This window comes from Triturus cristatus, chromosome 9 (assembly GCF_964204655.1).
Source record: "Triturus cristatus chromosome 9, aTriCri1.1, whole genome shotgun sequence".
Classification (NCBI taxonomy): Eukaryota; Metazoa; Chordata; class Amphibia; order Caudata; family Salamandridae; genus Triturus; species Triturus cristatus.
In genome coordinates this window covers 800,978,729-800,998,368 of record NC_140592.1, presented here as the reverse complement: position 1 = coordinate 800,998,368, position 19,640 = coordinate 800,978,729, and the positions used below count along the sequence as shown (strand labels likewise).

The 19,640-nt window shown below is 48.2% G+C and overlaps 1 protein-coding gene across 4 annotated transcripts in view; it reads left to right on the top strand.

Annotated features, from left to right (window-relative positions):
- Window positions 1-19,640, top strand: part of PPP2R5E (protein phosphatase 2 regulatory subunit B'epsilon) — a 521,840-nt gene that overhangs the window by 431,861 nt on the left and 70,339 nt on the right. For all 4 annotated transcript variants that reach the window (XM_085626198.1, XM_085626201.1, XM_085626199.1 and 1 more), the window contains exon 13: window positions 7,946-8,047. In XM_085626198.1, coding sequence (XP_085482324.1) covers window positions 7,946-8,047 — 102 coding nt within the window. The remainder of the gene's footprint in view (window positions 1-7,945; window positions 8,048-19,640) is intronic.

The window sequence follows — 19,640 nt, the reverse complement described above, 5'->3', positions numbered from 1 at the left end:
GTTCATCCATTCACTTATGAAGATCACGGTGGCTTGAAAGTTGGATACAGAGAATGCTGATGAATTGATGTCAAACACTATTTGGAGATCATCCGCGTAGTTAAAAGTTTCAATCTTTCTTTCTTTCAAAGAACGAATTAAAGGGAGGAGGTACAAATTAAATAAGAGCGGAGAAAGAGAAGAGCCCCGGGGAACCCCACAAGTCAGTTCCCTCTTGTGGGCAGAGAAGTTGGCGAGCCGTACTTCTGGAGACCGGTTGCTAAGAACGGAGGAGAGCCACTTCACCGCCAGGCCCTGGATCCCAGCATTTCTGACACGGTCAATCAGAATATCATGATCGACCATGTCAAATGCTGCTGACAAATCCAGGAGTACCAGGGCCTGGGAGATGCCATTGTCAGCTCCTCTTCTTAGTACGTCCAAGACTGTAAGGATGACAGATTCCGTAGAATGTGCCGGTCTAAAACCTGCCTGATGGGAGTCCAAGGCATGGGAATGCTCAACAAATGAACTGAGGCAATTTGTCACATGAGCCTCTAGAACTTTGCTCAAATAGGACAAAAGAGAAATGGGCGATAATTACTGAGAACTGACTGATCCGCACCCGGTTTCTTCAAGATTGGAATGATTTCCGCATTCTTTAACGTTTCATGGACAATGCCAAGTTTAAGTGATTTATTAAGAAAAGAAAGAGGGGGGTCTGGACAGATAGAAAAAGCTTCTCGAAGTATGTAAGGAGGACAGCAGTTAGTGGGTGAACCAGAACTAACCTTGTTGAGTAGGTCGAGAAAAGTCTCCTTTGAAATCGGGGGAATTTGATCCAACCGAGAAGTTCTGACATGTGATAGGATCGGGAGTGGAATAGGTAGAAGATGGGATGCTGGCTTTGATAGCGGCAATTTTATCAATGAAATATGAATTAAGAGAGTCACATAGGGACTGTGAAGGGGCTGGCTTCATCATGACTCTGTCTGGTTTAGAGAGCTCATTTACTATAGAGAAGATCTCTCTAGATTTGTTAGCCGAAATTTCGAATTTTATTAGAGAAGTATTCTTCTTTGGTTTGAAGAATCTCCTTTTTATATTTTTTCAAAAGAGTTAAATATATAGCCTTCTTATCTGTAAGATAATAGCGTCTCTAGTTATGTTCTGCCTGTTTTAGAGCAAGTTTCTTAGTTTTTAGGTTGTCAGAGAACCATCGGTGAGCATCATGAGATCTAAGGATCTTAATTTTCTTGAGAGGGGCGACAGTCACTAGCCCGCTCAAGCCATGTCTTGATGCTCTCTGGCTGGGTCTGGAATGCTCCTTGTACGGACGGGGCCGTGTCAGTTAAAAGTGAACCAAAATGGTCAAGATTTGCACGTCCCCAATTTCTTGTTCAGTTAGGTTCACTGTACGTTGGGATTTTTGGAGGAGGAACGCCAGAGAGGGAGAAAGTTATAAGATGATGGTCTGACCAAATACAGGGGAAATCAAAGGAATGGAGATCTCCAAGTTGGATGTGCATATTTGGTCTAAAATACGCCCTTTTATGTGTGTAGCTGCCCTTACATGCTGGGTACAATTCATCCCAGGTACAAGATCTGTCAGTTCCACCGAGCTAGAGCTTTCCCTTACGCCGTTAGGCCAATAATTAAAGTCACCAATTATCAGAATTCTCGCATGGTTGATAACAAGGTGGGAAATCATTTCCCCCAGTGCTTGAGGAAACATAGGCATGGGATGAGGAGGTCGATAGAAAAGGGCACAAATAAAAGATGACTGGGGAGACTCACATTTCAAGACTAGGCTATCAACTGAGGGAATGCCAGAGACCCCTAGAGAGGTAAACTGGTGGTCCTGACGGATAATGGCTGCAACCCCCCAACCCCGCCCCCAGCTTCTCCTGGGGAGCGATTGGCCTGTAGGATGTAATAATTATCCAGTACTGCTGCTAATATATCCGGAGCAGATTCCTCAGTAAGCCACGTTTCGGTGAGAAGAAGGTCTGGATTTCTAGCTGGTGTCTCACCATGGAGCGGGTGTTTAGATAGCAGACTTATTAGTCCCTTTGACTCATGTGTTTTAGAGATCTCCGAGTCAAGAGAGGTCGTGATATGAGTATGAGAGGCTTTACCATCAGTTTCAAATTCAGGGAAGGTAAGTCTGTGAGCTAAGATACCCACTTTTTCTAGATTAAGTCAGGTAATTTCCTCAATTTTAGGGTTCCCAATACCTTTTCAGCTCCCTGGCCGAGTATCGGAGAAAATGGGCATTGTGTATGGCTCCCAGCCCCGTTCAGGTGCAGACGGGCTTGCCTTTGGCACGCCGGCGGTGCGTCCGGGGGGGTCATCTGGTTTAAATCCTTTCTCAGCTCCCGCGACCAGCCCGACAGCCAGCCGGAAGTGGGGGTGGTGTAAGTGTGTGGGAGGTATGACCTAGAGCGTTTCTCCATACAAGCGGCACAGAAAAGCCGTGACGGAACGGAAGCGCTCAAGTCTAAAATTAAACTGAGAGCTGAAAGTAGTGCAAATACGCAAGAAGTTGAGAGTTAAAACAATAACATCCAACCACAAATTTGAAAACAAATGCTTTCCCAGAGGTTCCCCTGCCCAACGAAGCAGACCTCAATCCGCGCCTGTAAAGGCTTCCCATTTAAATCTTACTCGGTATTCTCTCTGACAACCATGATCACGCAGTCCAAGGCATTCTTGGAGCTCCCCTGAGGCGTGCCGCACCATCTCGCACTCCCGTGGACACTTTGCCGGGCGCACTGCTTGCCTCCTGCATCCACTTGACCACACCTATCACATTCACGGTACTATCATGGAATGTTAACCGTCTTCTAGACCAGATCAAGCGCTAGGCGGTCATCGCATTTGTCCATCGCCACTTACCAGAAGTCCTCTTCCTGCAAGCATCCAACTTGCAATGCGAGCGCTGCCCCTTTCTGTCCTGCAAAGGCTACGATTGGGTCTTCCATGTGGGGTTCGTGCGGGGAGCAAGGGAGGTTGCCATTCTCCTGCACCGTTCCTACACCCTGGTGGTTGCTTGAATTTCCCATGATCCCCAAGATCTATTCAGAGGACACTTTGGAGGGATGGGTGATCGTTCTGTTGTCCATTTATACCCCCCTCCGCCCCCCCGTCCTCCCTGGGAAGCTGTCTGCGAGCCTTGTCGTCACTTCTCACCCGCCTTCCTCAGGGCCTCACCATGCTGGCTGGCTACTTTAATGCTGTTTCTAGACCGACTCTCAACTGCACCGGACCCACTGCTTCCAGGGACCCTGGGATCAAGCTTCTTACAGACTGACTCTCCTCCTGGGGACTTTGCGACGCATGGAGAACATGGCACCCGACACTCCGGCAATACGCGCACACCTCCGCTTCCCATCTCACACACACCGTCGCGTATTGGCCTGGTACTTCTGCCAGCCCCTGATTGCCATTCCCTGAGCCATTTCGAGATATTGCCTAGAGGGGTCTCGGACCACTCCACATGCTCCTGAGAGGGCTCCACAACATTGCGACTCATGTGGCGCCTCAACACGTGGAATTTCCATGACCTAACCTTCGTCCAAGCACTAAGAAACGAGTTTCAATCCTACTTCCTCCGCAACTCTGGTTCAGTGGCCCGAGTGAGCACGCTCTAGTCCACCAGTAGGGCTATAATTCGTGGATTCGCGAAACACTTGGTCAGGTCAAGGGAACGCAAGCGCCTTTCCCTTATCATGCAGCTGGAAGCCCACACCACCCACCTGTAGCAGCGCCTTCTCTCTGACCCGGGGGAAGCCACTGCACGCCAGCTGCGTCTCGCCTGGGAAGACATGCGCTTTCGCTCTCTAGAAGCAGTCTAACTCCTCTGGGGAGCAACGAGTGTCAATGTTTACGGCTTGAGTGACAAGAATGGGAAAATGCTGTACTGGTTGCCCTCTCATCAGCAGGCTACTAGAATAGTCCCAGAGATTAGAGACGAAATGGGCCACATGCATCAGGCTCTACCAGACAATGCCCTTTGCCCGTTACTATGAGGATCTGTATTCCGTGCCGAGCTGCAGAGAGCAGGAAACCGGGGACCGCTTCCTGGACGTTGTCGGCCTACCACCCCTCCTCCAGGGAGAATTCCAACTCCTAGAGGATCCCATCCAGATGGAGGAGGCTCTCTCGGTGCTACACCCCGGGAAGACTCCTCCAGGCCCAGACAGGTTCCCCATGGAATACCTGCTGAAAAACCGAGATTTACTGCTCCTCCATCTCGTCGCCCTTTTCGAAGAGGCATGTCGCCTTGGCTCCTTCCCGAAGACCTGGACTCTGCCATTATAGAGGTGATCCCAAAAATGTAGCCACCCTCAATCTCATGCGCTCGTTATCGCCCCATCTCCTTACTCAACTGCTAAGTTGAAGTATTTGCCATCATTCTCGCAAATAGGCGTTCGTCCACCTGGACCAGTGTGGCTTCATGCCGGAAAGAAGCACACTACACTGCATTCGACGGCACCATGTGGCCCTAGCCTACCGTCACTCTTTACCACACGTCCTACCCTTACTTCTCATCGATTTTGAGAAGGCGTTTGATACAGTGGGCTGGGAATATCTTCGCAAGGTGCTGGTTAGTGCCGGTCTCTGCCCACGCTTTCGCAGTATGGTTGATGTACTCTACTCCCATCCCTTCCCTATTCAATCAATCGGGGGCTTTAAAAGCACGCTACTCACCTGTGAGGGTCTCAAGGCGCTGGGGTGGGTGCATCTTAGGGTCAGCCGAAAAGCCAGGTCTTGAGGCACCTCCTGAAGGTGTGCAGGGTAGTGAGCGTCTGATGTTGACTGGGAGTTCATTCCAGGCCTTGGCTGTGAGGTAGGAGAAGGCTCTTACACCTGCTCTGGCACTGCGGATGCGCAGGGTCACTGCAGCTCGGCTAGTGGAAGTTTCTTTTGGTTGCGTGGAAAGATTCTTTTGTTGAGGAATTTGGGTCCGATGTTGTGGAGGGATTTGTAGGCGGGGGTGAGTAGCTTGAAAGTTGCTCTCTTCTCGACGGGGAGCCAGTGGAGGTCTTGCAGGTGTTGGGTCATGTGCTCCTGTTTTTTGGGGCGCCATGAACTAGTCTGGCTGCGGTGTTCTGGATAGTCTGGAGTTTGTGTAGTAGGGATTTGTTGATTCCAGCGTAGAGGGCGTTTCCGTAGTCCAGTCTGCTGGTTATGAGTGTGTGGGTGACTGTCTTTCTGACTTTGGGGGGGGATCCCCTTGAAGGTCTAGCGGAGGGAGGCAGGGATGCACCTTGTCCCCCCTTCTCTTCGCCTTAGCGATGGATCCCCTAGCACGGCTCATTCGCTGTAACCCAAAATGTGGGGGATGGAGGTGGGACCCCAATCATGAGGACCGCATCGCCCTCTATGCAGATGATGTCCTTGTGTACTTGGCAGACCCAGCGCAGAGCGGCCCCCGCTGCCTTCACTTACTTGAGGCCTTCGAACGAGCCTCTGGGCTGAAGATCAGTCCAGCCAAATCCGTGCTGGTTCCCCAGGCCCAGTCAAGGGACTGTTTCGACTTGGTCAAACATTCCCCTTCACAGGCTAAGCTTCAAATACTTGGGCGTATGGGTGGCACTACATCCTGATCTCACCTGGGCCCTGAACCTACCACTGCTGACCCAGAAAACGAGGTCTGACCGGACTACGTGGCAGAGCCTCCCTCTTAATGTGATGGGCCGGATTGCCTTATATAAAATAATGATCTTGCTCCACTTTCTCTGTGTCTTCCTTAACATCCTCCATCAGATTCCAAGGTCCTGGTTCCCCAAACTGGGGAGCGGCGCATGTTCCTTTTTATGGTGGGGCGCCAGGCCGCATTTCGCGCTAACCTACTGCCAACGAGGCTCATATGACGGCGGACTGGGCATGTCTAAACTATACCTCTACCATCTCGCCTCTCAGCTCATTGTCGTGCACGATTGGTATAGCGGGGGTGGGCACACACGACCTATAAACTAGAGCTCTGCGACTCTGCTTCCCTGCTTTACAGACAATGCTATACGGTGCCCCAATCCCCTCCCGCCTGCCCACGGTCGCACGGGTGGTGCCTCTAGCCTGGCGCGCCTCCCTGCATCCTGTGCAATGGGATGGTAAGCTCACACAGCAAACCCCGCTATGGCATGGCACCTGGCTGAAGGAAGTGACAACGCTTAAAGGCTTCAGAGCATGGGATAACATTGGGATTTCTCAACTTGTGGACATGTGCTCAGGAACACCCATATGCTTCTTTGCCAACCCCCAGGAATCATTTGCCCTCGCCCGTTCCCAATTCTACAAATAACTCCACATGCGCAACACAGAATCCCTTCCGGAGGTTAACCCCCTTGAAGCCTAAATCCTAATGGGTAACCTTGGGTGCAGAGGTGTGCCTCAAATCTACTGCACTCTGGTAATTAATCCCCCTGGGTCCCTACACCATCTGTGGACCCAATGGGAGGGTTGGGCGGGTCTCCTAGATGAAGCGTATTGGCGCGATGCCCTGAGGCCCCCGCAAGCTCACTATCTCCTCCAAGCTGAGGCTAATACAAATCTACTATCTTCATTCAGCATATCTACCCCCACACGTTTACATAGGGCCGGACTCTGACCTGACGCCTCCTGTCCGAGATGCACAGCTAAGCCTGCAGATTTCTTCCACGTGGTTTGGTCCTGTGCTCCAATACAAACATACTAGGACGCAATAACAAGCGAACTGTCGGAGGTGCTGGGGTGGACGATACCCCTATCTCCGAGCCTGATCCTTTTAGGTATAATGGAGGGCTGAGCGGGCCTTCCTATGTTCGGCCTTCCTTGCCGCCAAGCACGAAATAGCGGCACGGTGGATGAATACCACTCCCCCTACTGTCACAAAGTGGCGCTGTGGGGTTGACTGGTGTGCCCAGAAGGAGAGAGTAGTGTTTGAGGCAAAAGGCTGTCCCCATAAACATGGTAGTGTGTAGGGGAATTGGTTGCACTTTAGACTAGCTATTTCCATGCCCCAACTCCGGCCATACTCAAAGATCACGATCTATTTATGTATATGCCCTGATTCACTAGCTGTATTTGGTATATGTGATGCTGAATATTTAACTTGTGCCTACTCTTGTTAGCCACCTTGTGGCTGTTAAAACTCAATTAAAGCTTTAATAAAAATAAACAAAATGTCCGGCATAACAGTTAATTTGAGAAATGTGCATACTAAGAATACAAGTGTGTATTTTATGTCTACTCCACACACACTGCACTATGTTAGCAGTTACTAACCTGTAAACTAAAGAGCACCTTTTGTGTGATACAGTTATGTCTACCCGTCAGACACAAATTAACAAGTAGAAAGGGATTGCAGATATGGGAAACAAAGATTTGTCGGAGACACTTCAGCTGACTTTTCCAAATCTCCAAAAATTACTTGGGCCCATTTTTACCTTATCTGTACCACTACAGAAGGGTATCAACCCCAAAGAAATTGACCCAATCATGTTAATAAAGTTGCAATATATGCCAAACCCGACATACTCTCCACATCAGTCAGTTAGTAAGATGTAACTTGAGGTGGATTAATGCATTCTTCAGTTGTCACCTCCCTATAACATGGGGCACGTATTCTAAAAGTCTGGTTCTGTGTGTACTGAAGAACAGAAACCTTCAGGCACCTATGCATGTTTTTGTCCATGGGGAAACACAAGCAAAATTACATTACTTTTCTTCTATTTATTTCTTTGATCACAAGTAACACTAGATAATGCAATATTAATAGTTAGTCTCAATATTACCTAACCTTTTAGGTGGTTGCGATACTACTCCTAGTTTTGTTCACCTTTCAAGACGGTTTTTTACTTGATATCCATTCTTTAGAAGTCCCTCTGAAAATTGCAGTGATCATACATTGCATGAAGAATACTTGTTTTTCTGATTTCTTTTTTTTCAACATTTCATTTGCTCTTTACTTTCCCCCTCACAGAGCAATTGTGGCCCTAGTCTACAACGTATTAAAGGCGTTTATGGAAATGAACAGCACCCTGTTTGATGAGCTTACAGCAACATACAAGTCAGATCGTCAGCGGTAACTTTGAGCTTTTTTGTTGTCTGTAGAGCAGATGTCTTACTAATGTACTGTTTGTCCTACTGGTGTTGGTGTGTTGATTTTCCTGTATGTTTGTGTCTCCTGTTGTTGGAAAATGGCAGATAAATTCAGAACTATTGTTCACTTCTGAGGATCTTTAGAGTGACAGGATGTTTTCTGAAGGTGGATACCAAAATACTTTGATTCTCATTTTGTAACTTCTTAACCCCTGGTGGGTGAGATAATTTACTTTCTCTGTCTGTGCCACTTAGTGTGTGTCCCATAATATGCTATCTATAGGATACATCTTATAATTCCTAGTTTGCAGCATAAGTAGCTGTTGCTCAAAATGCTGTGCAAACTCCTCCTATCCGGATGTTTTTTTCTTCCATTGGGCTCGTATATGTTTAGACTACTCGGTTACCCACTCTGCATTGGTCCACTATTTCAACCATTTCGAACCAGGAAGAGAACATTTCTAGCATCAAAAAGTGCCAGCATAAATGTGGCTTTTTTGGAACACAGTGATATGTAGAGCTGAAGCCGCCAGACGGAGGTTGACACACAAGAGAGGAGGGTATGGAAAATACATCCTTAAATTCATTTAAATCCTGCCCCACCTTGAAATAGTAAAACAGTATATTTCTGTTGCTTGACTATTATCAGGTCTGTAACCAGTGCCCTCCCGGAACCATGATCGGATCTGGGTTCTCTGGTGCCAGATCTTCAGTTGCAAAAAGTTAATTCATCTCTGACATGACTTGAGGGTAAGTGTATTATGCAGAGATGTAGTACCATGACTCAAGTGAGACGCCTCCTGGCATTGAGGGTTATTCCTCTGACAAAGATTTGGGGGCTGGAGAGGATATGTGAGTGGGAACGCTATTGAGGGAGATAGTCCAATTTCTGTGTCCTCCAATTCAGACATCAAGGACTGGGAAAAATATTTCCTGCCTCGAAAGGACACTACTCACTCGCACTCAAAGTGAGGCATGCCTCTATGCTAAGCAGTGAGCACCACACTTTGATCAACATGCAAGCAGTAGAAAAGCTTTAGCAATCTGCATCGCAAATGGTTGTCGAGAAAGTTTGATTTCAAAAGGCACTTTAGACTTTGAAGTAGCCTTGAAGTAGAGACACCCAATCCCGGAACTGACATGGGTAAGACATGCCGTCTGCACTGAAGTACCTTTAGAAGACTAAAAGTACTTTGATCCGAGCACACATACGCCACAGGAGAGCACTAGCACTCAAACCTCACTACATACAAGACGGAATCCAGGGGTCAACTTTAGTTGCCCCAGTTACAAGTTATATATTTGCAAATCCCCATCAGTCTGTACAGTCAGCCCACAAAATGTGCAGACTCTTGGGACCAACCTGCTTAAAGCATTCGCACAAGATGATGCATCTGTTTAATCGCATGAACTACAGCTCGTCACAACGTTCAGCAGCACAATGAGGAACAAAGTGATGATCTCCTAATAGATATATTATCTATCGTAAGAGTGCTCAAATTCTGTTAGTTTTGGAAACTAAGGTGGTGTTCAGGCAGAAAACATCAAAGATCTGGCAAAGTCAGGGTGGTAACACCATTAGTGGAGAGCAAATAAAAAGCAGCTCCAAAAGGTCCTACTTTCACTTACGGTCATTTGCCCCCTGATTCGCTAGTTGTCCATACTGCCAGGAAAAAGGCACTAATGCAAGGAACACTGTTGCACCTCCAATTGACAAAGAAAGTCAAATGATTGATGCTGCCAGCAGGTGTGTCAATATAGGAGCAGCTGTTTAGTGGCATATAACTAACTCTGACCATACTTTTACGGTAGAATAGGTATTGTTGAGGAAACAAAGATTTTATGTAGTGAATCCCAGAGACCAGTAAAAAAAATAAAAAAAGCGGTAGCAAAAGTATTCATGAAGGATAGCTCACGTCTAACACCAATAATTTTGTGCATTTGATGCTGCATGTAGGGCTTCCAGACAATCAGTACCAGTGCTTTGCTAAGACGACTTGCCTGGCAACACCAGCTAAAAAACAGGCCATAGTACCACGACGTAGAAGTGCCAACAACGACCAGCCCTTCTTGAGTGACAACTGTCAGACAGCCACGATATTCAAAAGGAACCCTTTGTGGTAGTGAGAAAGGTTAAGGCCAGAGGTGCACAAGACAGAGGCAGCTATTCAACTAAAAAGTGACCATCCTCGCAGTCTCCCTGAGCATAAAGCACTTGTCTGGATAGTACTGGGGTTATACAGTCCACTATGAGGATGTAACCTCAGATCATTAATGTGAGGATTACCAAGAGAGGGCATTTGGCTCTCCCTACATGTTGGGAGCAGGAGTGCACGTTTTGATCTGGCAGAAGTTGTGTGTGTCCACAAAAACATGCTCACCCGAGTTGGAGATCAGCTCTCACATTTTGCACATATTATGGCAGCTTTGGGGGACCCTAGCAGAGCACCTGTTCTCCACCCACAAAAACACAAACTAAAGCTGTGCCTCCAGGTACTCGCCTCACTTTCTCTGGGCATTGTCCTATGGATGAGTTGGTCACAGTTATTTGCCCACGCTTTTCCCCTGCTGTCACTGGTTACTTCTGTAATACAGAAAATCAGGCGATCACCATAGTAGATAATTCGCATTGCCCAGTTTCTTTTTCAGCCGTCGTACTCTGTCAAAGATATCCTTTCATCCAAACGAAAAGCTACAACTTTGCCCAGAACTACTCAATGCAAAGGAAATTTACTGTATCCCAATCTCAAGGCTTTCAGGATTTCAATTTAGCACCTAAGTTTGCTGAATTTGTCTGTTTAGAGATTCCTGGGGACTGGCTGCAATTTCTAAGTGAGCCTAAGAAGGCTACCAATAGAACGTCTTCTACAGCATATTGGAAAAGCTTTGTTGTCTACTTTACCTTTCTTCATATTGATCTATTAACAGCTACATTACAGCACATTGTTTGTTACCTGCCACAGCTGCAATACCAGGCTTCGCCTACACAGATATACAGCTTCAAATAGCTACTGTCAATCTTGATTTAAATTCCAAGCATCGAGGCATTCATGGAATGTCTTGAAAGGGTCATGGCTCTGCCCCAGTTCCTTTCTGGAAGCTTAGTATTGTTCTCACCAGGCTTTTTGGGCCCCTTTTGAGCTGCTACATTTGTGTCCACTAAATTTTCTATCTTAAAGGTAGCATTTCTTGTATCTGTTACCTCTCTGTTAGGTTCAAGCATTGTCAGTTGATGAGCCATTTATGCAAGTATTACAACAAACAAATGATGGACGGAATGCTGACAATGCAGACATTCTCCCCCAGTCAAGAGATCTGGGTTAAATCCATCGTTCTTTTGCCCACTACGCACCCCAGTTTAGACATGGCCATATGCAAATCAGTCTTGACCCTGTGCCTCATGGGCACAGTCCAGCCCGAACTGCCAAGCCATGTCTTCCCTGGACCGGAATCAAGCATCCTAGGACCGGTTTCTGGCTATCAGCCGTCATCAGCCAGGATAGCTTGACTCCAGTGGCGTAGTGAGCACGGGTCCAACGTCTGGGAATACCCATCCCACTTAGGGCGAAAAGCGTTACAACAAACAAATGATGGACGGAATACTGACAATGCAGACATTCTCCCCCAGTCAAGAGATCTGGGTTAAATCCATCGTTCTTTTGCCCACTATGCCACCCCAGTTTAGACATGGCCATATGCAAATCAGTCTTGACCCTGTGCCTCATGGGCACAGTCCAGCCCGAACTGCCAAGCCATGTCTTCCCTGGACCGGAATCAAGCATCCTAGGACCGGTTTCTGGCTATCAGCCGTCATCAGCCAGGATAGCTTGACTCCAGTGGCGTAGTGAGCATGGGTCCCACGTCTGGGAATACCCATCCCACTTAGGGCGAAAAGCGTTACAACAAACAAATGATGGACGGAATGCTGACAATGCAGACATTCTCCCCCAGTCAAGAGATCTGGGTTAAATCCATCGTTCTTTTGCCCACTACGCCACCCCAGTTTAGACATGGCCATATGCAAATCAGTCTTGACCCTGTGCCTCATGGGCACAGTCCAGCCCGAACTGCCAAGCCATGTCTTCCCTGGACCGGAATCAAGCATTCTAGGACCGGTTTCTGGCTATCAGCCGTCATCAGCCAGAAACCGGTCCTAGGATGCTTGTTTCCAGTCCAGGGAGGACCTGGCTTGGCAGTAAGGGCTGGACTGTTCCCATGGGGCACAGGGTCAAGACTGATTTGCATATGGCTGGGTTCAAACTGGAATGGCATGGTGAACAAAAAAACGATGGATTTAGGCCCAGATCTCTGTACTGGGGTGAATGTATGACATTGTTCTGCATTCTGTCCATCAATTGTTGTTTTTGCATTTGTCACCCCGAGTGGGAAGGGTATGCTCAGACGTGAGTCCCTTGCTCTCCATGCCACTGGAATCAAGCTATCCTGGCTGACGAGGGCTGAAAGCCCGAAACCGGTCCTAGGATGCTTGTTTCCAGTCCAGGGAGGACCTGGCTTGGCAGTTCGGGCTGGACTGTTCCCATGGGGCACAGGGTCAAGACTGATTTGCATATGGCTGGGTTCAAACTGGAATGGCATGGTGAACAAAAAAAGGATGGATTTAGGCCCAGATCTCTGTACTGGGGTGAATGTATGACATTGTTCTGCATTCTGTCCATCAATTGTTGTTTTTCCATTTATGCAAGTACACATAAACAGAGTTGCGCTGTTTACTCACCCTTCTGTTCTGACAGACGTAGTGTCATCATGTCATGGCAAACAGCCCTTTGTATTACCTTCTGTTTTTTCCACAGCTAGAATTACTAGTGGTAAAAGCTCTGACAACATTACATGTCCAAAGGGCCACTATGTACTATGTTGAATGGACTTGGTCTATTAATCAAACTAAAGTGTTTGGATTTTAAACTTTATGTTCGAGGCATATGAGCTGCAGATTGTACACTATGCCTAGATCGCGATCTGGTGTTGGGCTCGGATTCTTGCAGGTTGTTGTCTTGGAAGAGTCTTTTGTAGTCACAAGATAGGCGACTCCTCCCTTGGACGACAGTGCGCATGGGCATCGACTCCATTCTCAGCTAGTTTTTTTCCGCCATTGGGTTTGGATGTAACTTTTGCGCTCTGGTTGGGCACCTTATTCTCCAAACCTTTTCGACGGCCAAATTATCTATAACTCTACTGTATTGTTTTCGATCGCGTGATCTTCGACGCACATCTGAATTACTCAATTCCAGTCGTCGACGCGGGCCACTGGGCCTATCGACGCCGTTCGGGCCTACAGCCCATGGAAAGGACTCCCTTCAAAAAATGCCCCCAGTGTGGAGCGAAATTCCCACACAGTGACCATCACAAGGTCTGTAACCTGTTTCTCTCGCCCGAGCACAACGAGAACAATTGCCAGGCCTACGCCTCTTATCGATCAAAGAAGACCATCCGTGATCGCCGGGCCCAATGACACATCATGGCACAGGGACCAGTGGACATCTTCGATGAAGTCCCCAATGTCCCGGAGGAGGATTCTGAGGACCTGGCAATCGTGTCCGAAGCAGACGACTCAAACGACCACATCACTCCTGGTCAACGAGTGAGTACAACTGCCCCTACCCCAACTCCACCCAAAAAAAAGAAGGCCCTGGTCAAGACTTCGCCTGCTGGCCCCAGTCGCGACCGAAAACCAGCAAAACCAAAGGAAATGATGGACGGAGTGTTGAACATTGCAAGCACTCTTCCCCAGTCAACTGATCTGGGTTTAATCCATCACCGTTCTTTAGCCCACTCTGCCACCCCAGTTCAGACATGGCCATATGCAAATCAGTCTGACCCTGTGCCTCATGGGAACAGTCCAGCCCGAACTGCCAAGCCACGTCTTCCCTGGACCTGAAACAAGCTTCCTAGGACCGGTTTCTGGCATTTCAGCCGTCTTCAGCCAGGCTTGCTTGAATCCAGTGGCAAAGTGAGCAAGGGACTCACGTCTGAGCATACCCTGCCAACTTATGGCGAACAAAGCAAAATCAAAGGAAATGATGGACGGAGTGTTGAACATTGCAAGCACTCACCCCCAGTCAATTGATCTGGGTTTAATCCATCACCGTTCTTTAGCCCACTCTGCCACCCCAGTTCGGACATGGCCTTATGCAAATCAGTCTGACCCTGTGCCTCATGGGAACAGTCCAGCCCGAACTGCCAAGCCTTGTCTTCCCTGGACCGGAAACAAGCTTCCTAGGACCGGTTTCTGGCATTTCAGCCGTCTTCAGCCAGGCTTGCTTGAATCCAGTGGCAAGCTTCAGAAGCCCCGTGTCCGGCTCCAAAGATCAAGGACAAGCCTTCCGGTAGCTCGGGACTGAGCAAACTGCATCTCAGTGTCCCGCAGGCACCTTCGGCACCGAAGACGGGAGAGCAACCTACTCCCAAAAAGAAGTCGGCACCGACTACCTCGACGCCGAAAGGAAAGCCATCAGAACCGAAACCAATGCCTTTGGAACCGAAAAAGATTTCCGTCTCCATAGCCAAGCCAAAGGACCCCAAACCACCTCTTAAGGCCTCGGAGCAGAAATCCAAACCCCGCTCGGACCCAAAGAAGTCTGCGCCGAAAGCGGTTATCGAGGAGGAAGAACTTTTTCGACCGATCCTGTTGATCCGAGGCAGAATAAACTCCATATAGACCCCAAAACAGGACCTGTGGCTGCTGTTCAACACAAAAAGAGGAAGCTGGACACACCAGACACTCCTGCAGTGCCTGTAAAGAAAAAAGACTGTGCCACTTCACCTATAAGACCCTCTTCTCCTGTCCTTCCTCCTAAGCCTGTCTCTCCTCCACAGCCTCCAAGACTTTCACCACCACCGCAGGATGACGATGATGATTTAGGGGGTGGGGGAGGCAACAATGACCCTTACTCTGACCCTTATGAAGACACGGACGTACCACAGGACGATTGGGATGATTATGATGACCCAATAGATCCCCCAGACTTCTCTGATCCCCAGTCATATCCAAGAAAGCCATCTCACCCAGATGACAATATTGGCTTTGGTCAGCTTGTAAATAGAGCTGCTATCTACCATGGTGTTCAAATGCATTCTGACCCTGCAGACGAGCGAACAGTCACAGAAAGCTGTCCAAATCCTGCCAATGCTAAAAGGGGTCATTAAACCTGCCCCAGACATATTCAAAGACCCTGGGCCTCATGTAGGAAGCCAAATACCGGTCGGTAACGGCCGATTTTCGGTAATTATACCGTTACCGACCGGTATTTTGGCTTTTGAGATGTAGGGGGAGAATTTCTGTATTCGGAATTTACCGAATCGGTAAAATTACCGATTCGGTAATTTTACCGATATGGTAATTTTACCGATTCGGTAAATTCCGAATACAGAAATGAGATGTAGGGGGAGTGTGTGGGTGTTGTTTGGAGTCGGTATTTACCACCAACTAATAGTTGGTGGTAAATAAAGAATGGATGTTGAAAAGCATTTTATAGCGCTTAGAAGTGTGCAATGTGGCAGACATACATGCCCTTAGGGCATGTATGTGTGCCACATGTGCACACATGGCCGAATCAGGGGTGCAACAGGGTGTCAATGTGACACCCTGCCACCCTTGCATGTGCTCCCCCATTACCGAATCGATATTTACCGATTCGGTAATGAGGCATACCTTCCCATCAATGGGAAGGTATGCCTCATTACCGAATTTTCCGAATCGGTAATATTTACCGACTCATTACCTACATTGCATTTACCACTTCATAAATACCGAATCGGTATGATTCGGTATTTATGAAGTGGTAAATGCAAGCCCACCTACATGAGGCCCCCTGTGAGAGCTAGAATTCTCAAGCCCAGGATTGACAAGAAATATAAACCTGCCCCGATGATCCCACCTACATCAAAGGGCAGCTACCGTTAGCTCACTAGTAGTAACTAACGCTAGGAAACGTGCCAACTCACAAACCTCTGGTGACACATTACCTCGGGATAAGATATCTAAGTTGCTAGATGCTTCTGGCACAAGAGTTGCTGCCCTAGCAGCTAATCACTGGCGCAAAGCCAACACCCAAGCATTACTTGCTAGATACAATAGGGCTCATTATGACCAAATAGAAACACTATTACAACATTTACCTGATCAATACAAAACCCAGGCAAATGAGTTAAATCAAGAGTGCAAATTAATAACCAACGCATCAATCAAGTGTGCCCTTGATGCAGCTGGCACAGCCTCTAGGTCCATTAACACTAGTGTGCTACTCAGGCGACATCCCTGGTTTCGCATCTTAGGATTTAAACAAGAGGTACAAACAACTATCCTCAACCAGCCGTTCAATCAGGAACAACTTTTTGGACCAGCTGTAGATACCACTCTAGAGAAGATGAAAAAAGACACGGAGAATGCTAAATCTATGGGAGCATTACAGTCTCCATCTACACGTGGTTCCTTTCGTCGCTCGTTCGATAGAGGAACATCCAAAAACATTGCAACAGACACCTCCTCCTCTTCCGACAAAAACCACGCTAACATCCTTCAACAGAGGATATTTTGGAGGCGGGTACAGGGGAAATAACAAAGGGAGAGGCCGGGATAACAACATTCGCGCCTCCCCCACTAATAAACAGTGACTTCCCTCCGCTCCCTCCAGACCAATCCACCCCAGTCGGAGGGAGACTCTCACAGTTCCTACCTGTCTGGGATTCCATCACAACAGACAAGTGGGTAAGACAAATTATCCAGTATGGTTACTGCCAGGAACTTACAGCAACCCCACCCACGATACCACCCAAACAGCGTCCAATGTCCACGGAAAATACCACACTCTTAAAACAAGAGGTTCTCTCACTGCTTTAAAAGCAGGCAATTGAACTAGTTCCCTTACAGTATCAAGGAACAGGGGTTTAGTCGCTGTATTTCCTAATCCCCAAAAAGGACGGGCCCCTACGGCCAATACTCGACCTCTGACCCCTCAATCTCTATATTCAATCAGATCATGTTTGAGGCATGTGAGCTGCAGATCACACACTATGCATAGATCGCCATCTGGTGTTTGGCCTGTATGTTTGCACTTTGTTTTTGTCTTGGAAAAGTCTTTGGAAGTCACAAGATAGGTGACTCCTCCTTTGGATGATAGTGCGCATGGGCATCGGCTCCATCTTCAGATTTATTTTTTTCCGCCATCGGGCTCCGATGTGTTTCTCGCGCTCCAGTTCGGTACCGTTACTGATCCTACTTTCGACGCACAATCCTTCACCCTTCTCCGGTATTGTTTTCGATCGTGAGCCCTAGTCCTCTCGCATCTCTTCAACATCGAAGTCCTCGATTCCGGTCGTTGACGAAGGCCTTCGGGCCGACCTGGGCCTCGACTTTTGGCTCATGGAAAGGACTCCATTCAAGAAGTGTCTTCAATGTGGGTCGAAGTTCCCCCACACAGATCTGCAATCTGCATGAGGTGTGTAACCTCTGCCTCTCCCGGAGCACGAGGCCAGAGACTGTCCAGCTTGTGCCTCTTTGCTCTCCAAAAAGATTATTCGAGATCGTCGAGCTCGACTAACAGTGGCTCGCTCATCGACCTCCATCCCCGACGACATCTTCCATGAGGGTGTAGATGTTCCAGAGCAAGTGCAGGCCGAAGAAGGACTCGTCAGCGCATCCGAAGCTGATGACTCCACCGTCATCAAGAACATCACTCCTGGGCAGCGGGTCGTAAGTCGAGACGTTGACCCCAACCCCCCCCCCCCCCCCCCCTCGTCCTCCGCCTCGGTGCTCACTACTGCCTCCACATCCCCGCACTTGGCACCAAAATCGACTACAACCAACCCCTCGACTCCAAAGAAAACATCGGAACCGAGCAAAAATCCCCTCCCAAAAGGTTCACACACTCAGCCTTCGGAACCGAAAAAGCTGCCGGAACCGAAGAAACAACTGGGCACGCACGCTTCTACAGAGACTTTAAACCCTCACGGTTCCAAGCCTAAAGAACACAAAACCGCCTCGGAGTCGGTGCCGCGCAAGTCTTCAGAACCGAAAAAATTCGGCACCGAAAGAACAGCCTCCAAAAGAAGAGCTTTTTAAACTGGACCTCACCCAAAAAACTCTTCTAAGAGATCCAAAGGCTGGTCAACTCATTCTTGGCTCCAAGAAACGACCACTGGACACTCCTACACCGGCTCCACAACCTAAAAAGAGAGATATTGCAACATCTCCTCTCAGGATCCCTTCTCCACCTCCTCCTCCGCCTCTCCCACCACACCACTCTCCTACACCATCTCCTCCACCAGTGGACGATGATGATACCTCTGATCACACTGGGGACGATGCAGACGATGAGCCACTAGGAGATCCTAGCCCACCTTCTACCCCAGACCCCTGGGATGATTATAACACACCAGATGTCCCTAATGTGCCACAGGACGACATCTATCCCTCTAGACCGTCCCCTTGAGAGGATACTATGGGTTTCAACCAGTTAGTCCACAGAGCTGCACAATACCACGGGGTCGACTTACACACAGACCCCGTGGAGGAAGATTTCTTATTGGATACTTTTGATATCTCACAAAAGTCCGCCTCCATCTTACCCATGTTGAAAGGGGTAATTAAACACGCACCAGAGGTGTTTAAAGATCCTGTTAGGGCTAGGGTTATTAATCCCAGGATTGAAAATAAATAAAAAGCTGCCCCGGCAGACCCAGCATCCATCAAGGGCCACATACCGTTAGACTCCTTGGTAGTAACCAATGCCAGAAAGAGGGCTAATTCTAAAACCTCAGGAGATGCTCCACCTCCCGACAAAGTGGCTAAACTCTTAGACGCCTCTGGTAAGCGCACAGCGTCACAAGCAGCTAACATATGGCGTATCGCCAACACTTAAGCTGTGTTAGCGAGGTATGATAGGGCTCATTATGACGAGCTAGAGACCCTACTACAGCATCTTCCAGAAAAATATAAAACTACAGCTAACGACCTAATACAGGAGGGTAAGCTTATCACCAACACCTCTATCCACTGCGCTCTAGACGTAGCAGACACCGCCTCAAGATCTATCAACACACGTGTCCTGCTGCGTAGACATGCTTGGCTACGCATTTCTGGTTTCAAACCTGAAGTCCAGACTGCCATTCTTAATCAGCCATTTGACCAGCAACACTTGTTCGGACCTACCGTGGATTCATCTCTAGAAAAGATGAAGAAAGACACTTGACACTGCTAAATCAATGGGAGCCTTGCAATCGCAAGCTCCCAGACGCTCCTTTTCGTTGCTCCTGTTACAGGGGCACCTCCAGAGGCTACTCCTCAGACAACCCATCTACATCTTAAAAAACTCCCACCCAAACTACATTCACCAGAGGTTATCAAAGAGGAGGCTACAGAGGCAATAATAACAAGGGCAGAGGCAAAACTAACAATACCCGCTCTGCCTCCACCACTACCCAATGACTTCCCTCCGCTCCCCCCCAGACCATTCCACTCCGGTCGGGGGAAGATTGCTACAGTTCCTTCCTGTCTGGGCCAACATCACCACAGACAGGTGGGTGAGACAAATAGTTCAGTCAGGTTACTGTCACCAGAA